We start from the raw sequence: 24,997 nt of genomic DNA, 5'->3' as shown, positions 1-24,997 counted from the left end.
ACGTCTCACCTGTTGCTGCAGAGGCAAAAATTATGTTGTTTCTACTGTTCCATATTTTTTATACTTTCCTCCACAGCAGCCACGCTTTCCTGTGATCTACAAAAGTGGTTCTGGGGCAGCAGTTCTACAAACATTCTGAAGGTCTCAAGGAATTTTTATTTAGACTTCAGCTTTACTTTCCTCATCTTGGTACTTTACCAGCAGATGATTCTAAATATACCCCCTTAGGGATGCACGTAGTTAACCGGTTAATTGACGTTAATGTTATAATTGGGAAATCCAGTATTTTTTCCGGCTAACTGCTTCAAGTCCTTCTGCTGCGCTGGGTGCAATATAGTTTGTGCCACTAGAAGGGTGCAAGAGTGTCACTATAAAATATGTTTACTGGGTGACCACAGAAGAAGAAATGAGCTCATCATATGGCCAAACAAATGTGCTCAAACACGAAGCGTGACGCTCCTTGTGTCTGATCCTTGTGTCTGACTCCTAATTTGTCTAATAAAATAAAGAACCGCCAGCGTCATTATTTAGTTCAATGTAAGAAAACAGTTTTTTTAACCGTGGCCTCCAGAATGTGCTTAACAGCACGCAATCGAAAGCAGCACTGTGCTTTTGATGCCAGGCGGACTGCTGTGCAACAAATTCTGAGTTAGACGGACATTCCAGCTCTCATCCCACTCTCTCTTTACTTTTTGTAATGAGCGTGGGACTTTAGTTTTGTGTCAAAATTATGTTAAAAAAGAGTAGACAAAAATTGCGTTATTTATAGATTGGGGGAAATGTTTTTGTGCATCTGGTGGGGTGGGGGGTTTGGTTTTCGGTTAACCGTTAAGGGGCGTCAATAGCCGGTTAAAGAAATTTTGGTAAACGTGCATCCCTAACCACTGTGGAAAGGAAACCTTCCTTTTCCCAGGCAGAAACATCCAGAAGAACTGAAACCAGGATGGACAGCCTTCTGCTGGACCGAATAACGTCTGATAGGGAAACAAACCCAGAAAAACACAGCTGTGTAAAACTCTCTATAGTGCACACGTGTCATTAGCAACTGTGAAAGAAGAGTAAAAATAAACACATTCTTTGTTAAGTGTTTTGCATACACACATCTGTTCTGCTGAGGAACAAGTCAATATGTTGTCTAGCATATTTTTAGGGACGGGTGTGGTCTAAAAGCTCATTGACACTGTGTGAGTCTCAGCTTGAACTTGTGATGATAACAAAGACAACCAGTTAGTGGACGGGTGAAGTCAGACTATAGGCTATCACTTTATGGAAGAAAGAATTGTCAGTTTAAATTAAACTTTATAAAAATCTGTCAAAGCAACTATAAAATCAAACGTGTGTGGGGGAGGTAAGAACCATTCACCATTTATGCCTCTCAACTAACCCACGCACATTCTGGCTCTTGTAGGTAGTAAAAGCAAAGCTTTCTGTGCTTTTTAATCCCTCACCTTCTACAGACCATTTCCCTTTGAGAATGGCATTTTTCAGAATGTGTCAGAAGCCTAAGTGGATTTCTTTCAATAATAAAGCCTAGTTTATAGGGACTGAAGTAGGTTTTCTAGTGCTGCTGTCTATATCCAAGTCACCAAGTAGCAAGTACTGGTTGTAGTTTCTGTGCACGTGGAATCCATCAGTCCTGCTGAAGGGTGGCACTTTGCTCTCACAAAACACACTCAGTAACATATCTATTGGATGAATTAGGAGAGCTTTTATCACTGAAGCAAGAGCAGGATGCCTACATCCTGATTCATTAGTTAAAAAGCACCCTAATAAATTTGCCACTTTTAATGTTTTGCAGTCCTATTAAAGGCATGCTGTGGCTTGAGCAGCACTGTTCTCCATTACAGCATTCAATAAATGACAATCAGCACTCAGTCTAAACTAGAAGGGGCGAGTATCTGACTTTTCTGTCTGCCTTTCAAAGCTGTCCTAGTAATCACTAAAGATGTATTACAGGTTGTGTGTTGGTGCTTTAGAAGAGCGAGGCACTTTATTCCAGACTTGCTGAGGCTTAAGTTAATGAAGAGAGGTGACTACTTGACTGGAGATAATTTAAATAGCAAACGAGGTTCCATATAGTTCCATATCAGGTATTAAAAGAACATTTAAATGTGAATGAGCGAAGGTGAAGAAAAATGTGGAAAAAAGAAAAGAAGAGAGTCTCAGGGGGATATCATGTACATATTCACCTGTATCAGGGATTTACTGATTTCTTGTTGCACTTGGCCTACTGAAAGGCTTCACTTTTGGCTGGTGTCAATAGGTGCTCTGAGTGCTTCTGCATCAACAGGCACCCATTTATCTGGATACTGCTCCTGGAAGCTAAAACTTAACATGGTCCATTACGATTCAACGTCACCAACTTCCCCTTGGGGAAGGAGACAACGCTCTCAGAGCAGTGAGTTGAGGTTCTCGCAAACGGGGCCCTACTACTCAATTTGACATTATCCACAAACCTCCTTGACATAAGTCACCACCAGGTAGTGATAGACTGACAGCTCTGTTCCTAACTAAAAGCATTAATCATATCTGGTTATGAAAGCTATCTTCACTGGAGAGAATACCAACATCACCAACATCAGCTTCTCTCCAGGTGTTGGCTTCCAGAGTACATGACGTGTGTGGAGGTGAATCTAATATACCAATTAGTCAATTTGGTTTAACTTGACCTGACACAGAAGAATTGGCTTGTTGTCTGCCAGCAGGGTTAGGTGTGATTTACCTAAGACCAGCTTTTGGTGCATACTGAAGCAAATGGATATTGGCGATATAAAGATGTGGATTCAAATCAACCCATAAGGTTGAAAGTAGGAGTGGAGAAGTTTATATGAAACTAGAAAGCTACTGAAGAAATTATGAAGGGACCTGCCAGCTGGTGCATAAGATTATAGGGTGCAGAACAGTATGCTGCTGTGCCATGACAGGAGTGTGATCATATACAAAGACATATATATATATATATATATATGGGAAATAGTGCATGGCATGGCTTGGCCTTGTGATGCATTTAAACTCTGGATGACGTATCTAGCTTAAATCTGCAATATGGAGTTTTCCCCTTTCAGGAATTAAGTATTATTTTTTAGAAATACATAAAAGTGATACTCCTATTATGTACTGTGATATAATGTATCACTTTGTAACGTTGTTGTCATTTGTATTTATTTTGGTTAAGGGAAACAGATAACATAAGTTTTGCTTCTTTCTGTTCCTTTTTCATTTTTTTATTTTTGCAAACCTGTTATGTGTTTTGTTTTTATTAGTGAATAATGATGAAATGTTTCATGAATCTGTTTCAATGACACTAAGTATGTTTACTGGATTAGGTCATCACACTTGCAGACAGAGTAAGGCTAAGATAAAGACATGACATAAATAACCTTGTCCCACATTTCAGAGTTCAGAATCGGAGACTGTGTCCTGAGATGCCTGGCAACTTCTGAGATAACACCAGGCCTTAAAAAGAGCTTCACTCTCAGTCTCAGTAAGTCAGATGGACAGAGAGAGAGAAGCTCAGAATGGCCATCTGAGGAAGCCTCTTTCACCAGAAGGATTTTGACATAGTCAAAACCTTAAGCTTTTGCACCTGCAAAGCTGAGGACAACAAGATCATTTTCCTGCAGAACAAAGCTGATTTTGCGACACTCCTTCAGAGTTGTTTTGAGACGCATGGTTCCATCCAGTTCACCTGTGTTACCTGAAAGCGATCCTGGACTGACCTGGTCGTACTAGGAGTTAGTCTATGGACTTTTGTACTCGGGGTCTCCAACCCCCCTGACATTTCCGATCAGCAAGGGCGCCTCCACTTGGGTATGTGAGATAGCGTCTGTATGCAGTTTGATAAATAACAGCTTGTAGCTTACTTGCAATCCAAATTTCCTTCATCCAGGTTCAGCTTTCTCATGATACCGACTCTGAAATACTATATTCACACCTAGTTCCAGACACCCATCTTTTAGTTTGCATCCGCTCACAGTAAATAATAGTTTAAACCATTTGTTAAGTCTTAAATTGTTTGTAAAATAAATTATTATTTGTTTTTTTCAAACCTGACTGATTCTTGAATCCTAAACAAAGTGATGACAGTTCCTGAATAAACAAGAAGGTCTTAGAATCTTCTGCCTAATCATCTTAAAGACCAAGCAGGTGATATTCTATAATTAATAGATTATCACAGCTATGGGTCACAAGTAATGACAATAAAAATAAATAGCACTTAAGCAGTTTATTTAATCCAATTTACCCTCTTATTGATCTCATTACAGCCACTAGATGGTCAAAGACCACAAGGGTCATTAAAAAATGTATACATTTCCCACTGTTATCCAATGAGGGGCAATTTGTGTAGTTTTTTGCTAATAATGCTGCCATGGTAACTCAGAGCACTAAGAAAAGTAATAGTACACTTCCCCAGACTAAGCCAGTCATTTTGATGTGGCATTTCTGAGGGTGCACACTTCCACTTGAGCCGCCTTTTCTTTGACAGAAAAAAAAAAGAAAAAAGAATATAGAGACCACTTTGTGCTGTGAAGAATAGTGGCTGCCCATGAAATACATGGGAGTTAGTGCGTGGCCTGGCGACATCATGGCCTCCATACAGTATATATCAGGGACAGGGCATAAATCCTACAAATACTGCACAAGTAGCATTTCTTGTAGAAATAGTTCAAACACAAAGGCCACGGGGGCTGATGTTGCCTTTTATGTGCTGGAAAGAAATAAGTCATAACACATGCTGGGTGTTGCTCATTAGTGTTATTTACTTTGTTTTTAGACAAATGTTGTAAATATTCAGTATTTACACAACTGCTTAATTTTTTTAATGTAATTTTTCTGTAATTATATATAAAAGCAGTGGTCAGTGTGCACTGTACCTTATATTAGTCATTTCAGGAAAAAAAGTTCAATAAATGGTAGGGATGCACTGATACCGATAATGGTATCGGTAAAAGTTAACCGATACCAGGAACCGATACCAATGCAGTTGCTTGGAAATGGCTTCACTGTAACTTGTCATTTCTGTTCACCTAATATTTTAGTTTTGTGATGATTTCCTATGTATATATTTTACTTTTTATCTACCTCAGTCTTTTCCTATTGAAAGCAGACAAGAAAATAAAATCTGTATTCCAAATCATCGCATTTTTTGTGTGTGGTAGAAGTATTGGTATCGGTAATCGGTATCGGCAAGTACTCAGATCCAAGTATTGGTATCGTATCAGTTTGGAAAAAAGTGGTATCGTTGCATCCCTAATAAATGGCAAAAATAGAGTTTGGTTATGCCTGAGCGGTCATGTCCCACTAGCTGCCAGTGGACAGATGAAATTTATGTCAAACCAAGTACCAGTACTTACAGTTGAGTACTTGCGTTTACTGAATACAGATACCAAATACTACTGACCTAAGTCGTGCTTTGGTACAAAAACCAAATGCTAGTTTAGCCTCTTTTATGCAAAATGTACCTTTTGCACTGCCATGTGGGTCTCTACTTCCTCTATAAACACTCATAACTTGTTTTCTGTCAGTATTTTTCTGTCTCCAAGTTTAGGTCCTCCACCACCTCTCTTACCCATGGTGTCCCACAAGGTTCTGTGCTGGGGCCTCTGCTCTTCCTCCTCTATCTGCTTCCTCTTCAGCACATCCTGAGCTCCTTCAAAGGAATCTCCTACCATCTTTATGCAGATGACATCCAACTGTACATCTCCTTTAAGCCCCATGAGATGTCTAAGCTGCAGCTGTTACACACCTGCTTAGACTATCAAAGCATGGATGGTTGGGAGCTTTCTACAGCTGAATGAAGATAAGACTGAGATCCTCATCTGTGCCCCAGACAGGCTGGTTCCCAAAGTCAGAGACTCTCTTGGTCAGCTTGCTTCCCACACCAAACCTTCCATCAGGAAACTTGGTGTGACCTTTGACCCAGCTCTCACCCTGGATTTTCATGTCAGTTCTCTTGTTCGCTCTTCCTTCTTCCATCTCAGGAACATTGCTAAGCTGAGTCCCATTCTGTCTCGCTCTGAACTTGAGACAGTTATCCACACCTTCATCTCCTCACGCTTAGACTACTGTAACTCTCTTTTCACGTGTCTGAGCAGAACCTACCTGAACCGTCTACAGGTGGTTCAGAATGCCTGTGCTCGGCTTCTGACCAAGTCCTCCAAACACACCCACATCACCCCGCTTCTCCTCCAGCTTCACTGGCTGCCAATCAACTTCAGGGTTCATTTCAAGATCCTGGTTCTGGTCTATAGGGCCTTACATGGACAAGCACCATCTTACAGTGGTGATCTTCTTAGTCCCTACACCCCCAGCAGGTCCCTGAGGTCCAGTGATCAAAGCCTACTGGTTGTGCAGCACCAGGCTAAAGACCAAAGGTGACAGATCATTTGCTGTTGTGGCCCCCAGACTCTGGAACTCTCTCTCCCTGAGCCTGAGATCAGTGGACTCAGTGGTCTCCTTCAAAAAGCAGCTGAAGACTCACTTGTTCAAGCTGGCTTTTGTATGATCTTCTTCAACCCCTCTCTCTTTATTTGGCTCTCCCCACCTATTCCGCCTTCCTCAGGATCCACTGATTTCCCTCTTTCCTATTCACTCTCTCTCTTTCTTAACATTTTTTCTTTTAAATCCCAATTGCCTATTTTTGCTCATTTTAAATATATTTTTAAACATTTTCTATATGCTTTTTATATTTTAACATTTTTTTTGTTTTTGTGAAGCACCTCGTGATTTTTATCTTGAGAGGTGCTATAGAAATGATATTTTCTTCTTCTTCTATTTGGTTTTAGTAGCCCTTTGTGTTTTTGCTGGGTGTGGCCAGCTACAGCTTGTTTACTTACAGTGACTGACCCGAAAATTCCACTATCTCCGCTCAGCCCCCGCCCTCCGCTGCCGCTTGCTTCCGAACTCAAATTATACTGTACCTGCTCTACAACGGCTGAGCTCTGGTGCGGAGACCTGAGGTGCGCAAACAGGCATGCGCAGGATTTTCGAGATCTTGCAATACAGTCCAAGCAATAAACGCAGAAGTTAGATCCAAACACCCATTGTGTGGGAGAAGCATCGAAATGAACTGTTTAATCTGCCCATCATTTGTGTTGAGAGATCAGCAGTGTTTGGATCAAGAAAGTGTGACTACTTTGATAGTGGAAACTGTATTTATGGCATATTTTTGTGCATTTAAAGTTCAACCGCCATTGATAGTTGTTAAAAGTTGTTAAAGCTGTGCATATGAAACAAAAAACGCTTTCTGTTTATCGATTTATTGTGAAATAACGGAAGTTGTGCTTGCTCCCTTTCCTGTTGGGCGGTTGTGATTTCTGTCCATTGACTGCGGAGGTGCTCCGGCGTCCGGCAAAAATAGAATCGATCCTATTTTTGCCAGATGGTGGAACGGCGGGCGGCGCACTGCGCCACACAGCCACAGTAGTGGAACAGCTCTGATTGACTACAACGGGACCGTTTTTGCTGCGGAGTTCATGCCGGAGCGGAGCACAGCAGAGCGGAGATAGTGGAATTTTGGGGTGAGCCCTGACTCATTCTGGAAAGTACTCAAAATATTCAGAATAAAAAGGCTAAAATCACTTCGTGTGAGATGACCAGTGTTGGGAATAATGTGTTATTAAGTAACGCGTTACAGTAACTATTCCACCAAACAGTTCCCGAGCTTACCGTCTGTCTGCAGCATACCGCTCCCCACAGGGATGGGTCAAAGACGGAAGACAATTTTCACCACACCGCACCAGTGTGTGTGATAACTATGGGACTTTGTGTGATCCACTGCTTCTTCGTAGTGATACTAGGTACAATAATACGATTTATATTTATGACAAGTTTGCATTTTTAGAGGGTGGAAACAATAGAAATAGATTAAAACAGACTGATATTGTCGTTTCTAATTTAGTTTAATTCATTTCATCATTCACTTGCACTCATACTACTACAATGCCATTTTAACCCTAAACAAAGTTACTTTAGAAAGAATTAACTAGTATTGTATAAGTTACCAATCTTAAGTAATTTACCCAACACTAGAGATGATGTGGAATTTTTTGCAAAAGACTTAATAAAAATATTTTGTAAAAACCATAAATTCATTATAACTTATGGGAAAAGTTATGATATTTCATTTAATGTCTCAGATTCACTAAATCACACTAATCTAATATCAACCTGAAGGAAACGATAACGAGGACAAATACAAGGTGATATTCTGTTTTTAAAGCATTTTACACAATCCTCGTTCTACAATAAGTACATTTAACCCCCATGCGATGGTGGCACAGGAGTTAAGTGCTCGCCCCGTAATCAGAAGGTTGCAGGTTCGAGCCCCGCTCAGTCTGTCGCTGTCGTTGTGTCCTTGGGCAAGACACTTAACCCACGTTGCCTGCTGCTGGTGGTCAGAGGGACCGGTGGCGCCAGTGCTCGGCAGCCTCGCCTCTGTCAGTGCGCCCCAGGGCAGCTGTGGCTACATCGTAGCTAGTCACCATCAGTGTGTGAATGTGTGTGTGAATGGGTGAATGACTGACTGTGTTGTAAAGCGCCTTGAGGGGTTCCAGGACTCTAGAAGGCGCTATATCAAATACAGGCCATTTACCATTTACCATCCATGCACCTGTAGTTAAGAATATCTGACAGGTTGTGTGGTCCAGTCTCTTGCCAATGAACAAAACAGAAAATGTAGATCTATCTAGATAGCCTGGGATCAAACCTCTCCAATTAGACCCGTCTATCCAATTAGCAGAGGAAGGACTTAACTCCTGAACCATGAGTCATTTCAGATGTTTTCTGGGATAAATCGTTCTCATTCACCTTTTAGGACAGTCTTTGATCAACCAGTGTGATCAGCATATAGTACGTAGAAATGGTCTAAAGAGGATAATATGTCTAAGGATCACTATTCATATTTACAAATATAATCTTTATAATGCTCTGAACACATCCCCATAACTAATGTAAAAATTACTAGCCAAATCCTCCAAGACAACCATGATGAGGATTGAAAGTGACAGGCACTGAAGGGACCTCAGCACTCAGTGCAAATATATGAACACACCTGAGCCTCTCTCATTAACTGTGGAAACAACCAGAGCAATAGTGCAGATGTGATTAAACCATTCATTTATCAATTTTGTATGGTGCGCGCGCGCACACACACACACACACACACACACACACACACACACACACACACCTGTTTCAGCATTAGTGACAGGAGGGTTAAGAGAGGTGAGCAGTTTCACTCGTCTCCTAGAGGATGACGGTATGATTTTCACTGGTGTTATTTTTATTTCAGCATCTCCAACAAATGGTTAAACTCGGGCTGACCTTTAGAATTACTGCATCTTCACTAATGATCTGCTAATGATGGATTACACAGCCCACTTTTGCAAACAGTATGGGAGCAGAGCCTTTAAAGACAGTATTGTAACTACAGCCAGTCCCCCTGCACCTCAAGGACACACACCAACCTAAAGTCTAATATAATAATCACAGCGCTGTCAGGTAAAGCTCCCACTTGGTGGGTGTGGGTCTTATTTTGGGGGGTGCGCTAGCATGCCAGTGGATTTGTCAGTCAAGATGTCAGTCAGACTGATGGGTCATTGTGTTGCCGGACAGCTGGCTGAGAGCTACAACACTTCCATTAAGACGGGACATCACTCAGTGGACGCTGCAGTCCCACTTCTCTCCTTTGACTGAGACGGAGGAAAATAGGAGCTGCTTTTTGAACACTCAGCTACAACATTAAAACCAATGTCATATCAGCTGAACGACACCAGTCTTTCCCTCAGACATAATAAACTACAGGCCATGCTAATCCAGGTGATACAAGCTCATCTTGTGACCGAGACAACCTAAATATTAGAACTGAGAGGTAGACAGAATTTTAGAGGATTATGTGTTTTAATTATTTATAAAGGGGAACATGCATGCAAGAGAAAATTGGTTGTTATGGGTTTGGGAGTACAACAAAATGAAGAAATGCTCAGCAGCATATTTGTTATAAATACAACTAAAGTTTGGCTAAGAAATCTAGACAAACCATAGCAGTAGCAAAAGATGTTGCTCTGCAGGTCGCCCTAGCAATGCTCCAGCTTTCACTTCAGCAGGTTTACCAATTTTAGGCCCAGCCAATCACAGTGCAGTTTATTGAGAGACGTTGCAGAGCTGCGATGGAGACAAACTACAAAGATGCCGTTGGCTGAATTATGTATGTAGGTACATGTCATCACAAAGAGCCACTGGAATTTATGTGTATATTTAATGTTATGGTTAACTTCTGAATGAAAATGTTTGACCAGACTAAACTTAAAACTTAAAACATTTAATAATCTCCAGGATAAAATTCCAGACCCGCCAACCTTGTTATTTTTGAGTACCACATGCGTGGCAACTCTGTTGCATTCCATGCTGTAATTTCCTCATTCATTGGCTGGAAACATCTTCTTGAATAGTCCAAAGTATCATGTATTTTAATTTTAAACAGTAAAACTCAAAAGTTGCAGTTGCTTACCGTATATAATATGTGTGTTTATACAAGCTGATAGCCACAAGTTACTTGCATTGCATTATTTCAATACTTAATTAATCAAAATGAATAAAACATATTTTAATATTTTATTTTGCAACAAGTGGTTCCGTTTTCAAGAATGTAATAATAAATTGGCTTAAAGCACACATTCACACACCACCTGGACTAATTTATACATTACCTGCAGCTCCTTTGTGGCTTATGTCAACTTCATAATTGCAGATGAAGCAAAATGCATGGTAAGGTAGTTTAGAGGGTCGCAAGCATGGCCACACATATTTTTCTCAATAATCAGGCAAATTTCTTATTTTTTCTTTCTTCCTGTGTTTCATTTATTGTTAATTTGTACAAAGCTGAACTGGTCTCCTTACTAGTTTCTAGTGTGGAAAGATTAATCCCAACAAATGTTTTCACCTTCTGCATCTTTAATCTGCTCTAATTATACAATGTTTTATTTCATGGGTGACCAATAGAAACTCTTGAAATAAATGCAGCCTACTGTTTATAAACCTGTAGTACTAAAAACATGTTGCTAACACGATAATCCAAACTCACAATACAGTTGAAGAAAGTTGCTTCTTTGGAGTTTTTTAAATTTGCAATGAGAGCTGAGTCAAATTACTCAGGGAGTGAAAATATTTGTTGAAATTGCCCTCTCTGACTCAGAAACTAAAATAAGAAACCAACTTCAGCTTCGTATCATGTTTTTTTTTTTTTTTTTGCTTTTTGTAATAAATTAATCTTTTGTTATCATTAAATAAATAAATAAAAATTCACATAATATACACATAATTTAAACAAATGAAGTAGCTCCAGTATCAAGTGTTGATTTGCACAAACACGCACAGAGGCTGCAGTTCTGCTGTGTGTGAGCAGAGCGCACCACGGGAGCGAGCTTGTAGTGAGTGTGCGCATTTTTACCGCTTGCGCAGTTGTGCACTGCAAAATGGTAGGAGAAACGGGTTTCAACAATAGAACCGACCAGAATACTGACGTAACATCGGCGCAAAAATGTGCGGGTTTTAATTAGCAGCAGGAGCGGGAGGGACAGAGGGTAAACACAGTGTTAAAACATCTACATCCCTAACGCCCATGCCTGTCTGATCAGCTGACACTCGGGGAGAGTTTACCTTTTTAATGGCCAGAACAGCAGAGAGTGGGAACTGGAGGATGGAGAAAAGAGGCAGCGAGCAGGACGTAGGATGGAGCAGGGAGGGGTTACGCTATAGGTTAGGCAGAATTGCTTTTCTCCACTTTTCTATGATGATTGGCTTAAACTTCTTCACCACGCTGCTGAGTCGTGTTGTCAGACATGAGTACCAGACATGCATATTTGCTACAAAACTCACGTGTCTGCAGCATTTTGCATATTTTAGAGGGGTGAGTTGTACAAGCATAAGTAGATGTCAGATTGCGTACTTGCTATGCAAAATGCATACAGGTTGGCAGGTCTGTGAGTCTTTAGTGTATGCACACACACACACACACACACACACACACACACACACACACACACACACACACACACACACACACACACACACACACACACACACACACACACACACACACACACACACACACAGGCACTAACCTCATCTAGGTCAGAGATGTAAACAGGCTTCTCTTCCAGGCCAGCGGCCCTTGGTTCACTAGGTGGGATCTCCACCTCTTCAAACATTTTAGTGTTCTCTCTGCGAATTCCCTCAGGTAGCAGCATCTGAATGTCACAAATACAAAAGGAAACAAACCTTACAAACATGCATTAAGACTCCATTAACACAATTGGTGCCAAAACTGTGGTACTAAAATGTTGTTGCTGCTCATTCCAGGGTGGCCTTTTATTGTGGGCAGTATAAGGTACACCTGTGCACTACTCATGATGACAGATCAGCATCTTGATGTGGCACACCTGTGAGGTGGGATGGATTATCTCAGCAAAGCACAGGTGCTCACTATCACACATTTAGAGTGATTTGTGAACAATGTTTGACAGAAATGATAATATTGTGTATCTGGAATGAATTTTAGATCTTTAAGTCCATCTCATGAAAAATGGGAGCAAAAACAAAAGTGTTGCATTTATATTTTTGTTCAGTGTATATACAGTGTAAATACATACACACATACATACATATATATATATACATATATATATATATATATATATATATATATATATATATATATATATATATATATACATATATATATATATACATACACATATATATACATATATATATATATACACATATATATGTATGTGTATATAGATATATGTATATATATAGATATATTTATATATAAAATAAATATAAAATATAAATATAAAAATAAAGTATGTACAGAAAGCTACGGGTTGTCGATCTCATTGAACCACCACACTTCCCTGGGTTTTCCGCTCATTACACACTTGTATATTTTGATTAAAGAACAGAACGTGTTGGATAGCTCAGAATGAAATCTAGCCTATTGTCTAAATTTGATACTTCTGTAAAAAAGCGAGTTGTACCTTTTCATGTTTTTTTCAGGTCTTGTAACTAAAAATTTTCTGAATCTCAAATAAACGGCGATTTTGACAAAAGATAAAAAGAAAAACAAATGATTTATTTGGATTTCAGTGGAATGATTTTTTCCTATATGTAAGGAGTCCTGCTGATTTTCAGATAGTACACTATAAAATTCTGTGGAAAATAAGTGAAATGTCAGCAAACCTGCAACAAGATACAGTAGATCATGGGTGATGGGACATAAACATGTTTAAAATCTTAGATTTTCAAGGACCAACCCCCCCCCCCCCCCCCCCCCCCCAAAAAAATTTATCCAAGTGAAATATAACAATAGGAGGAGTCTCACCCTAGCTCCTCCAATAAACGCAGGTGCCTTTGTAGCTTCTGCATAGCTGTCGTACACGTGAGGATATCGGACATGTTCATACACCTTTCTGTTGCTTAGAAGAGGTTCACAACGTGCCGTCAAGAGAGATTGTTCCCTGTAAAAACCCAAAAAGTACACACACACAAAACCCGAAAGGTTTAATAGGAAAAAAAGAAACAAAAGATCTGAATGTTTGTTTGTATACTTTTGGGGGGACATGCATTTTTTGCAGGGGATTACAGACAGCACCAAGACTACATAGCAGAATTTAATATCAGGGAGGAACTGCATGTGGGCATGTTTTACAGCAATGTTATAACCTGTTACCAGTGTTATAACACAGTGTGTCACAGAAAAGGGACATGCTGTCCTAATTCATACCAACATTTTTGCTTTAAATATCAAATATCTTTAAGGTTTAATAATGTTGCCAATCCACACAGCCCACTTTTGAGCCCATCAGGATATGTTTCCTCATCTCAGTTCTTCAGTGATTCTAAGTGAGAATAGACCAGCTGCTACAAAAACAACTTAACTGTTCAAAAATCATAAACACATCCTATAAAAAAGCCAAAACATGGCCCAAAGTCACATCTACAATCTTTTCACACTGAACATAAACCATCAGCCTCATTAATAATTAACAAATAAATAGTGGTGTTGATGGATGATTCATATGAAGAAGATGTGAGGCGTTATGTTCCTCCCTAAAGTGGCTTACCTCTCCGCTAATCTTTTCCTTCACACTGCACTGGATTTCACTATGCTAAGTTTTTAATTATACAGATCACTGCTTTTTTTCTTTCTCATCACTTGAATTTAAACTTTCAGCAAAATCTTCCACACAGAAAAAAGATGTGTGGCAGGCTGCAGCTACTGCGATTTATTTCATTTTCGACATCATGAAAAATGGAGGAGTGTGGTGTGTTTGCTGTCCATATCCTGGAGAACAGGCAGAGATGGACAGACAGGCAACAAAGACAAAAAACACAAAAAGAAAAGAGAAAAGTGTGGGGAAGATTTACCGCTGGGTCCTCATCTCTCTCGGGTCAAAAGTCATGACAACGTCTGACATGTCGCCATCATCAGTTCCTTTGACTCTCTTCTTTTCTTTTTTTTCTTCTCGACGATACATCTTCAGGATTTGTTTCTCTTTCTCTGACTGGATGGTCACCTGACACCCATAAGCTGGCTTGGCCCCTTCACCACAAAGCTTTCTGCCTAAATCTGGAGAAAAGAACAAAGGGTAGGAGACAAAATGGTAGAACTAAATAAAAGGGCTGTTTTTACTATCAGGCTACTTTTACCAACCATTGAAGCATGAGCATGTCTGGATTTCACTAGGTCAGTCATAAAGGACCGTTTTCTGGACCATTTATAAAGAAATAACTAAATACCTGAACTGAGGTTGAAACTTCAGAAGGTCCAATATTCACTGAGCAGGACTTGTGCTTAACTTAAGCCCTTTTCAGACAGACATTCTGGAACATTTGCGGACAATTCAATCCGGTTTTTAACCGGAACTGTGTTTTCAGACACACCACTTTTGTACCGGAACTTGTCCTTTCGGCTGCGTTCACACAGCAGGGAACAGTTCCAGATGTCTGACGGCGGTGGGCGCAGGGGGGGGGGCGGGTGGAGGAGGGAGGAGGAGGAATCGGACTTATGTTAAGAAGAAGAAGAAGAAAATATCATTTCTATAGCGCCTCTCAAGATAAAAATCACGAGGCGCTTAAGCATAATTCTGCGCACACGAAGACGCATAAGAGACCTGGATGATGAAGCTCAATGGTTAAAGGAATCACGAAGTGGTGTGAAGCGCTCCGTCGCGCGTCTAGGCGGTACCGTAGGAGGCGAGCTGCCGTGGTTCGCCGCATGCTACAGCAGCGGGCTATATAGGTGCGCACAGCATCCCCCGGTCCCCTCCTCCTCCCCCTCCCTCTTGTCCGGAACTTTACCTCACCAGTCTGAAGCAGCCACCCTGTCCGTAACAAGTCCGGACCTGTTACTAGGGGCTTCGTCCGGATAAATTCCGGAACACGTTATCCGGATGTTTGTATTCAGACAGAAAGGTCTTACGGACAGATTCCGGAACATTTCCGTTTTTCATGGCCTGTCTGAAGGGGGCTTTATGCTGATTGATTGTAGAAAATGACAATGGCAGTCGTTGCCAAAAAAACGGCATTTGTGAATTTGTCAGACTTGCAGATGAAATAAAAGGAAATTAGCAATGTTTGTACTACTTTCGAACAGCCTTTTTTAAACTCAATGCAGAAAAATGCAGCACAATTTCTCCCACGATGGCAAAATTCACAGCACTTTGTTTCATCACAGAGTACCAAAAAATAAAATAAAATGGTGCTTCTCATGGTTATTAAATGCCATTTTTTTACATCACAGTGCCGCTCACCCGGTCCTCCGAATTTATTAAATTATGCCTTACTTCAACAGAATCAGACTTTTAATGCTATTCCTGTCAATGGACGAATTTTGGCACTGATCAGTGACATCATTCACTGCTGAAGCGGTCACAATACGCCGGCGCCTAACAAAGTCCCAAAAGGATTGATTTATTATGGAAACAACAGCCGAGAGGATCAAGTCATTGAATCACTCGGTTGGTTTTCACACTCCCAGATATTTCCTGGCACTTCTGTACTAAAAATAATGCTAATGTGTGCCTTTTAGTTAAAGCTGAAATAGCAGGGAGAGTTTAGAGGTCATGTGACCAAGATGGCAGCTTAGGGAAGTAGCTCCATCACCATGTACTAATCTTTTTGAAAATAGCCCTAACAAATGACCAACAACCTTTTAAAATGACAAGAGGATTGGCACACTTGGACATTATTCATGCTGTCTAATACGCCCCTTGATATGCCACACCTTTGAGGTGGGATGGATTATCTTGGTAAAGGAAAAGTGCTCACTAGCACACTTGTAAACACATTTCAGAACAATGAGTCATGGGTCTTTTGCGCTTGTAGAAAATTTTCAGATGTTTGAGTTCAGCTCATGAAAAATGGGAGCAAAAACAAAAGTGTTGAATTCATATTTTTGCATTCCCTTCAGTGAAATGCACACGACTTCCCTTAAAATCAAGTAGTTTTGGGGATGCTGATCCTCAATATTGGGGAGTAACTGTTCAGTATGACCTTATTAATAATCCAACCCAGCCTCCTTCAACTGTGTTTAGAATTATTTAAATGTAACCTTTCAGATCAAGATAATAAAGCTTGTCTAATACAACTTAACTGCCAACACCAGTACAACTATTGCTAAGAATATGTTCTGAAAATGTGAGCAGTGTTTCCCCTAGAAATTACTCCAGCTGTGATGCTAATTGGCCTGGGCAGGGGCGGGGATAATCGTTTAGCTTCCCTGCGTTGTCCGTCAGAGTTTGACAGAAGCTTTTCCAGCCTCATGGACTCTTTCACTTTTGCTCAGAATGTTTCTGGCCCCACACATAAAAGGGGGGCATACTCTGGGCCTTGTTTTAAATGCTGACAGTGTTTGTCCCACAGACATTTATATTTCAGATTATCATTTCATTTTCGTCAACTTGCCTGTTTCTGCATCCCTACTTCCTACTCACTATTTTAATAGATCTTGTTCTCTTAATGAGAGCACAGCTGGGAAATGTTATGTTGCTTTCAATCCAAGTTTGTCTTCTGATAATGATTCTTTAACTACTCACTTTACTGAGCACTGCCTCTCTATTCTGTACAAAATTTGTCCTGTCAGAAGCAGATCAGTTCCTGCAGTGAACCCTACACCTTGGTTTAATGACAGCATTCAGACTGAAGCAAATTTGAGCACTTGCAGAAGGAAACTCATTTCTATGTCCATCTGCTGCATTTAAAGAATTTTCTGACCTCCTTTAACTCAACAGTCAGAGACGCAAGGGTGGCATACTTGTCCAACTTGCTGTCCCAGAGTAAAGGGAATCCCAATGTTGTTGAGTCTTTTGCTCTCCAGTACAGCACTTTGGTTAGCTGCCATACTATTTTAAAAAGTGCTATATAAATAAACTGGTATGGTATGATGCAACACATTGGCGTAGATTTGGCATGGACGGAAGTGACATGTCCCTACCAATATCCAGTGATGACTTAATAGTCCCCACCAATAACTTGACCGCCTCCGCTAAAAAAACAAGCCTGTTGAATGTCTCGTTACCCTAGAGGTGCAGAAAGGGTTAAATAACGCTCTCTACTCAAGACCTACCTCCATAATGCATATGGCTAGTGTGATTGACTGTGCATGTTGTGACAAACTACACCGGTTAGCAGTGCCAAAACTAGAAGGAAAACTTTTGAAATCAAGACTTGTGTTTGCAATGTGACATGAGTGACACATGGTGCCAAAACCAAGTGAGGATGGAGGCTAAAAAGAAGGTTGAAGACATAAGGAGCTATTTTCCAAAGAAACATGTAAGTTACTTAGATTTAGACGTGCTAAAGAAACGAGTCCATCATAATAACATTATTGGCACAAATTGTTTTAACTGTAGTTAACTGCAGTGTAAACCACCTTTTTTGTTTTTCCCTCCGCGGTGTGCATCCGGTCATCATCAGCGGAGGAGGCGCCATTGGCGTCGTGGCCGTCGAGGTGGGAAACATGTGCACCTACGTGCCAAACCACCCCGGTCTTGGAAGGAGCTCGCCGGGCTGTGTGGGCCTGGACGTCTTCTCGTGGCGCCGTCACGTTTGTTGGATCCTCCACCATCCTGCTTGGTGCCATTGGCGGGCTTCGACTTGGATGCTCCGTTGCAACGTGTATTCCGGGGGTTTTGCTACCGCTAGAAGGGTGCCAACCTTGCTAATCTGCGTCATGTGGACTACGTGTCAACTGCGCCCGTGTCTCTGGATTCTGCTGCTACTGAACTAAACACGTCATCGTCGGCTCACCTCGGCCTGGTTAATGCAAGGTCGGTAATGAACAAAACTTTTATTCTGAAAGACTTCTTTGAGGAACAAGGGCTCGATTTTTTGGGTGTTTGTGAAACCTGGATGCCGATGGGAGACACGAGACTGTAGTTGTTTTAATGCGCCAAGAACTGCGGGCAGGGGCGGGAGGCTCCTCATCGTTTATAAATCAGGTTTCAGCTGCAAACAGATTATCCCTTTAAGTCCTTTTTCTAGTTTTGAGGTTTGCTCTTTTGAACTTGGACCTTTTCCTCAACTTTTTGTGGCGTTGATTTATCGCTCGCCTGGACTGAATGTGGAATTTCTAAAAGACTTTGCTGAATTCTTGGCTATGAATGTGTTGAAATATGATCAGATTTTGATTGTAGGAGATTTTAACATCCATATTTGTTGCCCTGATAAGCCGATGGTCGAGGACTTTTTGCACCTGTTAAGTTCACTGAATCTTTCTCAGTGGGTTAAGGGTCCTACACATGTGAAGGGACACACTCTTGACCTGGTTCTTTCCTCTGGTCTTCAGTCCATTAATGTGGACACGCTGTGGCCTGTTTTTTCAGACCACTCTCCGATTTAATGTAATTTTAGTGTTCCGTCTCGGCAGGTCCCAGCTTCTCTTCCTGAGAGGTGCAGTCGTGCCATAAATCCTGCTAAGGTGGCGAGATTCAGTGAGTGCGTTGGTCTAGCAGGACAGGATCTTCTCTTAGCCCACCTCCCTGTTGAAGAGTTTATTACTCGTTTTGACACGCTATGCACATCTGTTTTGGATGATGTTGCTCCCTTTAAGATTAGGAAAGGAGGGCATAGGGCAGAGCCGTGGATGTCTGATGAGACCCAGGCCTCCAGGCAGGCCTGCAGGAGAGCTGAGCGAAAGTGGAAGCAAGACAAACTTCATGTGTCCTATGAAATTTATAAAAAGTCACTTTTTGATTACCAGGAGGTGGTACGACAGGCTAGGATCAGATATTATGCCAACATTGTGGAATCAAATTCTCATGACCCATGCACTCTTTTTAAGGTAATTGATTCAGTACTGGAAACTGCAACTTCTGCCTCCAGGTCCACGGCTGCGTTGGCCGGGACATGTGAGGATTTTCTTCACTACTTTGTGGACAAGATAGTGATGATTCGGGCTGCTATTGTAGGTCGCACTCCTGTTTTCGTGGAGCCTATGCCACTTAGGGCAAACCTGCCAGCCTTCCAGACTATATGTATGACAGAGCTAGAGGAACTCATTTCTAGGCAAAAACCTTCTGGTTCCCCTTATGATGTTCTTCCCCCAAGGATGCTTAAGGAGGCTTTTTCGGTTCTGGCCCCTTATATACTGTTTATCTTAAATACTAGTCTGGCCTCTTGTGTGGTTCCCCTTACCTTTAAGAGGGCTGTTGTACGACCACTGCTGAAAAAGAAGGGGTTGGAGGAGGCTGTTTTGGCCAATTACAGACCTATCTCACATCTACCTTACTTATCTAAGCTGCTTGAAAGGGTTGTATATTTACAGCTGGTTGCATTTTTAGACACTAACGAACTCTGGGAGATCTTTCAGTCAGGGTTCAGAGCAGGTCACAGTACCGAGACTGCACTTTTAATGGTTCTTAATGTTTTTTTAGCTTGTGCTGTCATTCTTTTGATGTTAGATTTGTTTGATGTTAGATTTGTCTGCGGCCTTTGACACGGTCGATCATGACATACTTTTGGATCGGCTACAACATTGGGCGGGAATTACCGGTGCAGCCCTACAATGGCTACACTCCTACTTATCTGACAGGAGTTTTTGTGTCAGTGTAAGTGAAACCTCCTCGACCTGGAAGGGACTCAAGTGGGGTGTGCCACAGGGGTCTGTACTGGGTACGCTTCTTTTTGCCATCTACTTACTACCGTTGGGGAATCTTCTTTGGCGGTTCGGCATGCATTTACATTTTTATGCTGACGTCTGTCAGATCTACCTCCTCCTTCAGCGGGGGGGGGGGGGGGGGGGTTGATGGGTCAATATCAAAGCTTGTAGATGCCTTAGAGGATGTGCGCTTCTGGATGGCTATAAACTTTTTACATTTGGATGATGCTAAGACTGAAGTAATTGTACTTAGCCCTGGCATGTCTACACGCCCATACGATGCTGTGAATCTGGGCCCTTTAGCATCCAACATGAAGACCACCATCAGAAATTTGGGAGTGCAACTGGACTCAGCCCTCAGCTTCACTGGCTGCTGGTTAACTTCTGGGTCCATTTGAAGATCCTGGTTTTGGTCTATAGGGCCTTACATGAACAAGCACCATCATACATGGGTGATATTCTCAGTCCCTACACCCCCCAGCAGGTCCCTGAGGTCCAGTGACCAAAGCCTACTGGTTGTGCAGTGCACCAGGCTAAAGACCATAGGTGACAGATCATTTGCTGCTGTGGCCCCCAGACACTGGAACTCTCTCCCCCTGAGCCTGAGATCAGTGAACTTGGTGATCTCTTTTAAAAAGCAGCTGAAAACTCATCTGTTCAGGCTGGCTTTTGTGTGACCTTCTGTTGATTCTTCCTCACTACCTTCTCTTCATGCTGCTGTTTCTACCAATTCTGTCTTTCTCGGAATCTGGATTACCGTTTCTTATTCATGTTTACTCTTCCTTCACATTTGTTAATCTAAATTTTCATTTTCCCCAATTTTTATCACAAGATTTTTTTTATCATTTATTTTTTCTTCTGGTGAAATCCCTCATGATTGCTATATAAATAATATCTTCTTGCCTTTTGTTGAGCTTCGTTCTTATCAGCTAAACCGCGGGTCTGACCACGACGCTCAGCACGTGGCAAGAGAGAGAGGAGCTGCGTTCAGACTCGTGCTTTATTAATCAATGGAAGAAACGGCTAAAAATGTGAAAGGAAACTAGCTCTAACTAAATCACAGGAAATGTCCAAAAAGTTTGGAAGCCTGTGTGTTAATCATGTGTAAAAAAACAAACAGCATTTAGGGGAATAAGCAGTAACGAGCTATAATCACAGATAAGCCTTTAGTCTCACCAAGCACATGTAGTGAGGATGCTTTTTCTGCTCAACATCTGACTCCTTGAACTTAAACTAGGTCTGTATAACCTACATTACACAATCTTCTTCATCCAGAGCTGACACAGCTTAACAACATCTGGCCAGTAGTCAAAATCTCTACTGGTGGTTAAATTTATATATCAACCGTTTACCGTTTATACCATGCATTAACACCAAAAAAATCGACCCCTGCTGCAGAGACAGGCCTAGTAAGTACTGAAGGGATAGAAAAAAATCCTATTTTTGTTCTGTTTAATCTGACACCAACTGTTCTGTTTGCACTCCAGAGACCATTTAGTGTCAGATTAGTCCAATCTGCCTCCTATATAACTATGTCTACATTTTTAATATCCGCATTCTTTTGATTGATTTCAGGTGCCACCCATGATCTACATGTGAACATCGGCAGCAATCATATATCCTGTGATAACTGAGGGGCTCTCAAACCCTGAAGCAGATATTCTAGAAGTTGTCATTAAGTGAAAGACAGCTTGTAGTCTGAAAGCATCATGTCAGCTATAGTCAGTAAATGTATTGTCACTATTAATAATCAGAGTTCAATGATGTTCATGAAGGTGGCGTTGAATGGGTTAAGGTTCCCCTCTGCAGCCTCCCCATTTGAGGCAACAGCTCAATAACGGGTAGAATTGTTCTTGAAAACAGATGAGATCTGATGATTGCACCATGACCAGGGCTGATTGACTGAATGATCTCTTTTTTATCTTGGCTCGCTGTTCTACCTGCTGCAAAGCCTGCAATCGGTCCAAAAGCTCTCCTCGTTCTGTCACTCTTACCATCCCTCCCATTAAGCTCTCCAACTCCCAATCCCTTTAACTCTGTCACCCTCTATGCACCAATTCCTCTGTCTAAACCAATCTCTATCCTTTGCTCTCTCTCGGGGTGCTAATGTGCCTTCTTTTGTCTGTAAAAGAGATTACCTCCAAATGTGCAAAATTCTTATTTCCTCAAGTGATCATGGTGGCAGAACTGCAATGGAAAGCATAACAAGAATAAATCCCATTCATTCACAAGTTAATTTCAAGGTTTATCCAAAAATGGACACTGTATATCTTAGGTGTGCTCTTGCTGTGTCTTGTTTCTAATTCCATGCTATCGTTCTTTTCTTAAAATGTTTATTTTAAAATGCACCAAAATCAGTATAATTATTTCAAAGACTACAGTGTCCATAATTCCATGCTATCGTTCTTTTTTAAAACACAGAAACGGTTTTGTTACCTGTTTTTTCGCTACGTTTCGCCTGCGGCTGCAGGCAACAACAACATCCTCTGCTGCCCGCAGATAAACGGAGAAGAAAGTGACGCACCACCATCAGCGTCAGCCTGAGGAAATCTGCAGCCGCAGGCGAAACGTAGCGAAAAAACAGGTAACGAAACCGTTTCTGTGTTTTAAAAAAAGAACGATAGCATGGAATTATGGACACTGTAGTCTTAGAAATAATTATACTGATTTTGGTGCGTTTTAAAATAAACATTTTAAAATCAACTATTGTTCAAATTAATGACAGAGGGATTTTAAAGCTTCTGTTATTTTGGATTTGAAGAAAAATCTTTTATTTTATATTTTATTGTTGCTCAAAGGTCACAAACATGCATGTGAGAGAAAATTCACAAATGACAACTTTATGTTTTAGAATGCAAAATGCCCTTATGATGAGAGAAAATTTGCAGCAGGACAGCAAAAATTACTAATATCTCTTTTTAAATTCTTCTAAGGAGCCAGTGAGGTGATGCTAGTGGAGAAACTTGATTTGCAGTAAGTCAGTGAAAAACTATCAGAGTCCTACAAAGAAAAACATCATTTGAAGTCACGTAAACATATACAGATGGATTCAATTACAAAATCATATCCAATAAAAATGTCATCGGTTCTACAAAATCACACCACAAACCTCTGAATCATAATCTAATCTAACTGTGAGGAGCCGAAAAAACTCATTATTGTCTAGACCAGTTCAAAGATCAGCCTGCTGTCCGAAACTGTATAGACACCTGTCTGCTGTCTGGACCAGACACTTTCAACTCTCTAAAAACCTACTTCTGAAACAGAACAAGTTAACAAAACAAGACCGTGCTTAATGGTCTGTATTTAGTGATGCACCGATATGAAATGTTTGGGCTGATACCGATATCCGATATTAAGATCACTGTTATGGCCGATAACTGATATTTGCCGATACCGATATACTGACATTAATGCTTCTAAAATCAGCAGATTTTATAGTATGAAAATTATTAAAGCTGAATTTACGTTATTATGTACACACATCACACACATTTATGGTTCTGAGATTATTTAATTCACTGTTCACATGGCTAAACAATTATACATCACCCTCTGAAACAGGTAAACAAATGGAAGCAAGATAAAACAAATATTGGTTGTTAATATCAGCCCGGTTTTATTTATCGAACCGATACCGATATGTTGAAAAATTACTAACATCGGCCGATACCGATATTGATGCCGATATATTGTCCATCCCTACCTGAATACATAAGTCAAAAGATAATACAGGTTCTGAAAGGAGTCACGTCACTACCTTGATAGTACGACAACTGTAAGTTTCCTAAAATAAAACTTTACCCCATTTCTGTAACGTGAGGAAAAACTACCAAAAAATCAGAACTTGTAAAAACTTGAAAGTACCAAGATGTGAACTGCAATTTAAAAGCTAATCAGTACGAGACAGGCGTCCCAACTAAATCCCACTCTTCCTTGTGGCATGCAAATAGTAGAAAATTTAATCAGCCTTTTTTAACCCCCGATTACTTCACCCACAGTTGTCAAGGCAACACTAATCTCAAAAGCTGTCTGCCAAGTGAAACTTTAACACTGATCAGTGCACTTATCGGAGACGTTGTTTGAGTTTTAAGAATCATACAAGTGTAAGCACAAACCAACCATCTCCGTGGGTCTAATGAACGGTAAAGTAACTCAGACCATAATCATAGGTGGACTGTAACAGTAGTTCACATTGTTTTGGTAGGCTGAATGCAAATCTGTCACATTTTACAAAGGACTGTTTATTTATTCATTCAAATGATTCAAATATTAAAATTAAACTACTTCGTATGGCTGCAGCAGTTTTTAACTAAAATTAGGGATGCACAAGATATCGGCATCAATATCATTATCAGCTGATGTAAGGCATTTTTTAACATATCTGTATCGGTCCGATAAATAAAACTGGGACGATAATAACGACCAATACTCTTTCCATCTCATTTCCATTTGTGTTTCAGAGAGTGAGGGGGTGATGTGTATTTGTTTAGTCACTTGACAGTGATTGTAATCATCTCAGAAGTGTAAATGTGTGTGGTGTGTGAACATGATAACAAATTTAGCTTTAAAGACAATGTGAAGATTTTATCATTAATTTTTGGAAATATCCAACAAAATGTTGAAAGTGAATGAAATGATGCCCAGTTGTTGAAAAATATCGGTGGCTTTGTAAATATAACCATAAAAATGAGGTCTTAAATACATGGGAGGGGGTCCAAATCACTGAGCGACGCCATATTAGATGCCATATTTCCTTCAACGGGAGCCCATGAGGACAAAATGCATTTACTGATTTATAGCAAACCATTATAAAACTTTCGTCTGTTGTTT

The 24,997-nt window shown here is 40.7% G+C and overlaps 1 protein-coding gene across 8 annotated transcripts in view; it reads right to left on the bottom strand.

Annotated features, from left to right (window-relative positions):
• Window positions 1-24,997, bottom strand: part of ascc3 (activating signal cointegrator 1 complex subunit 3) — a 203,058-nt gene that overhangs the window by 147,187 nt on the left and 30,874 nt on the right. For all 8 annotated transcript variants that reach the window (XM_015949512.3, XM_015949510.3, XM_015949509.3 and 5 more), the window contains exons 6-8: window positions 14,434-14,635; window positions 13,388-13,523; window positions 12,123-12,248 (exon numbers count right to left, since the gene is read on the bottom strand). In XM_015949512.3, coding sequence (XP_015804998.3) covers window positions 12,123-12,248; window positions 13,388-13,523; window positions 14,434-14,635 — 464 coding nt within the window. The remainder of the gene's footprint in view (window positions 1-12,122; window positions 12,249-13,387; window positions 13,524-14,433; window positions 14,636-24,997) is intronic.

Source organism: Nothobranchius furzeri, chromosome 5, assembly GCF_043380555.1.
Source record: "Nothobranchius furzeri strain GRZ-AD chromosome 5, NfurGRZ-RIMD1, whole genome shotgun sequence".
NCBI classification, from domain to species: domain Eukaryota; kingdom Metazoa; phylum Chordata; class Actinopteri; order Cyprinodontiformes; family Nothobranchiidae; genus Nothobranchius; species Nothobranchius furzeri.
The sequence above is the reverse complement of the archived record's forward strand: the minus strand, read 5'-3'. Positions and strand labels throughout refer to the sequence as shown.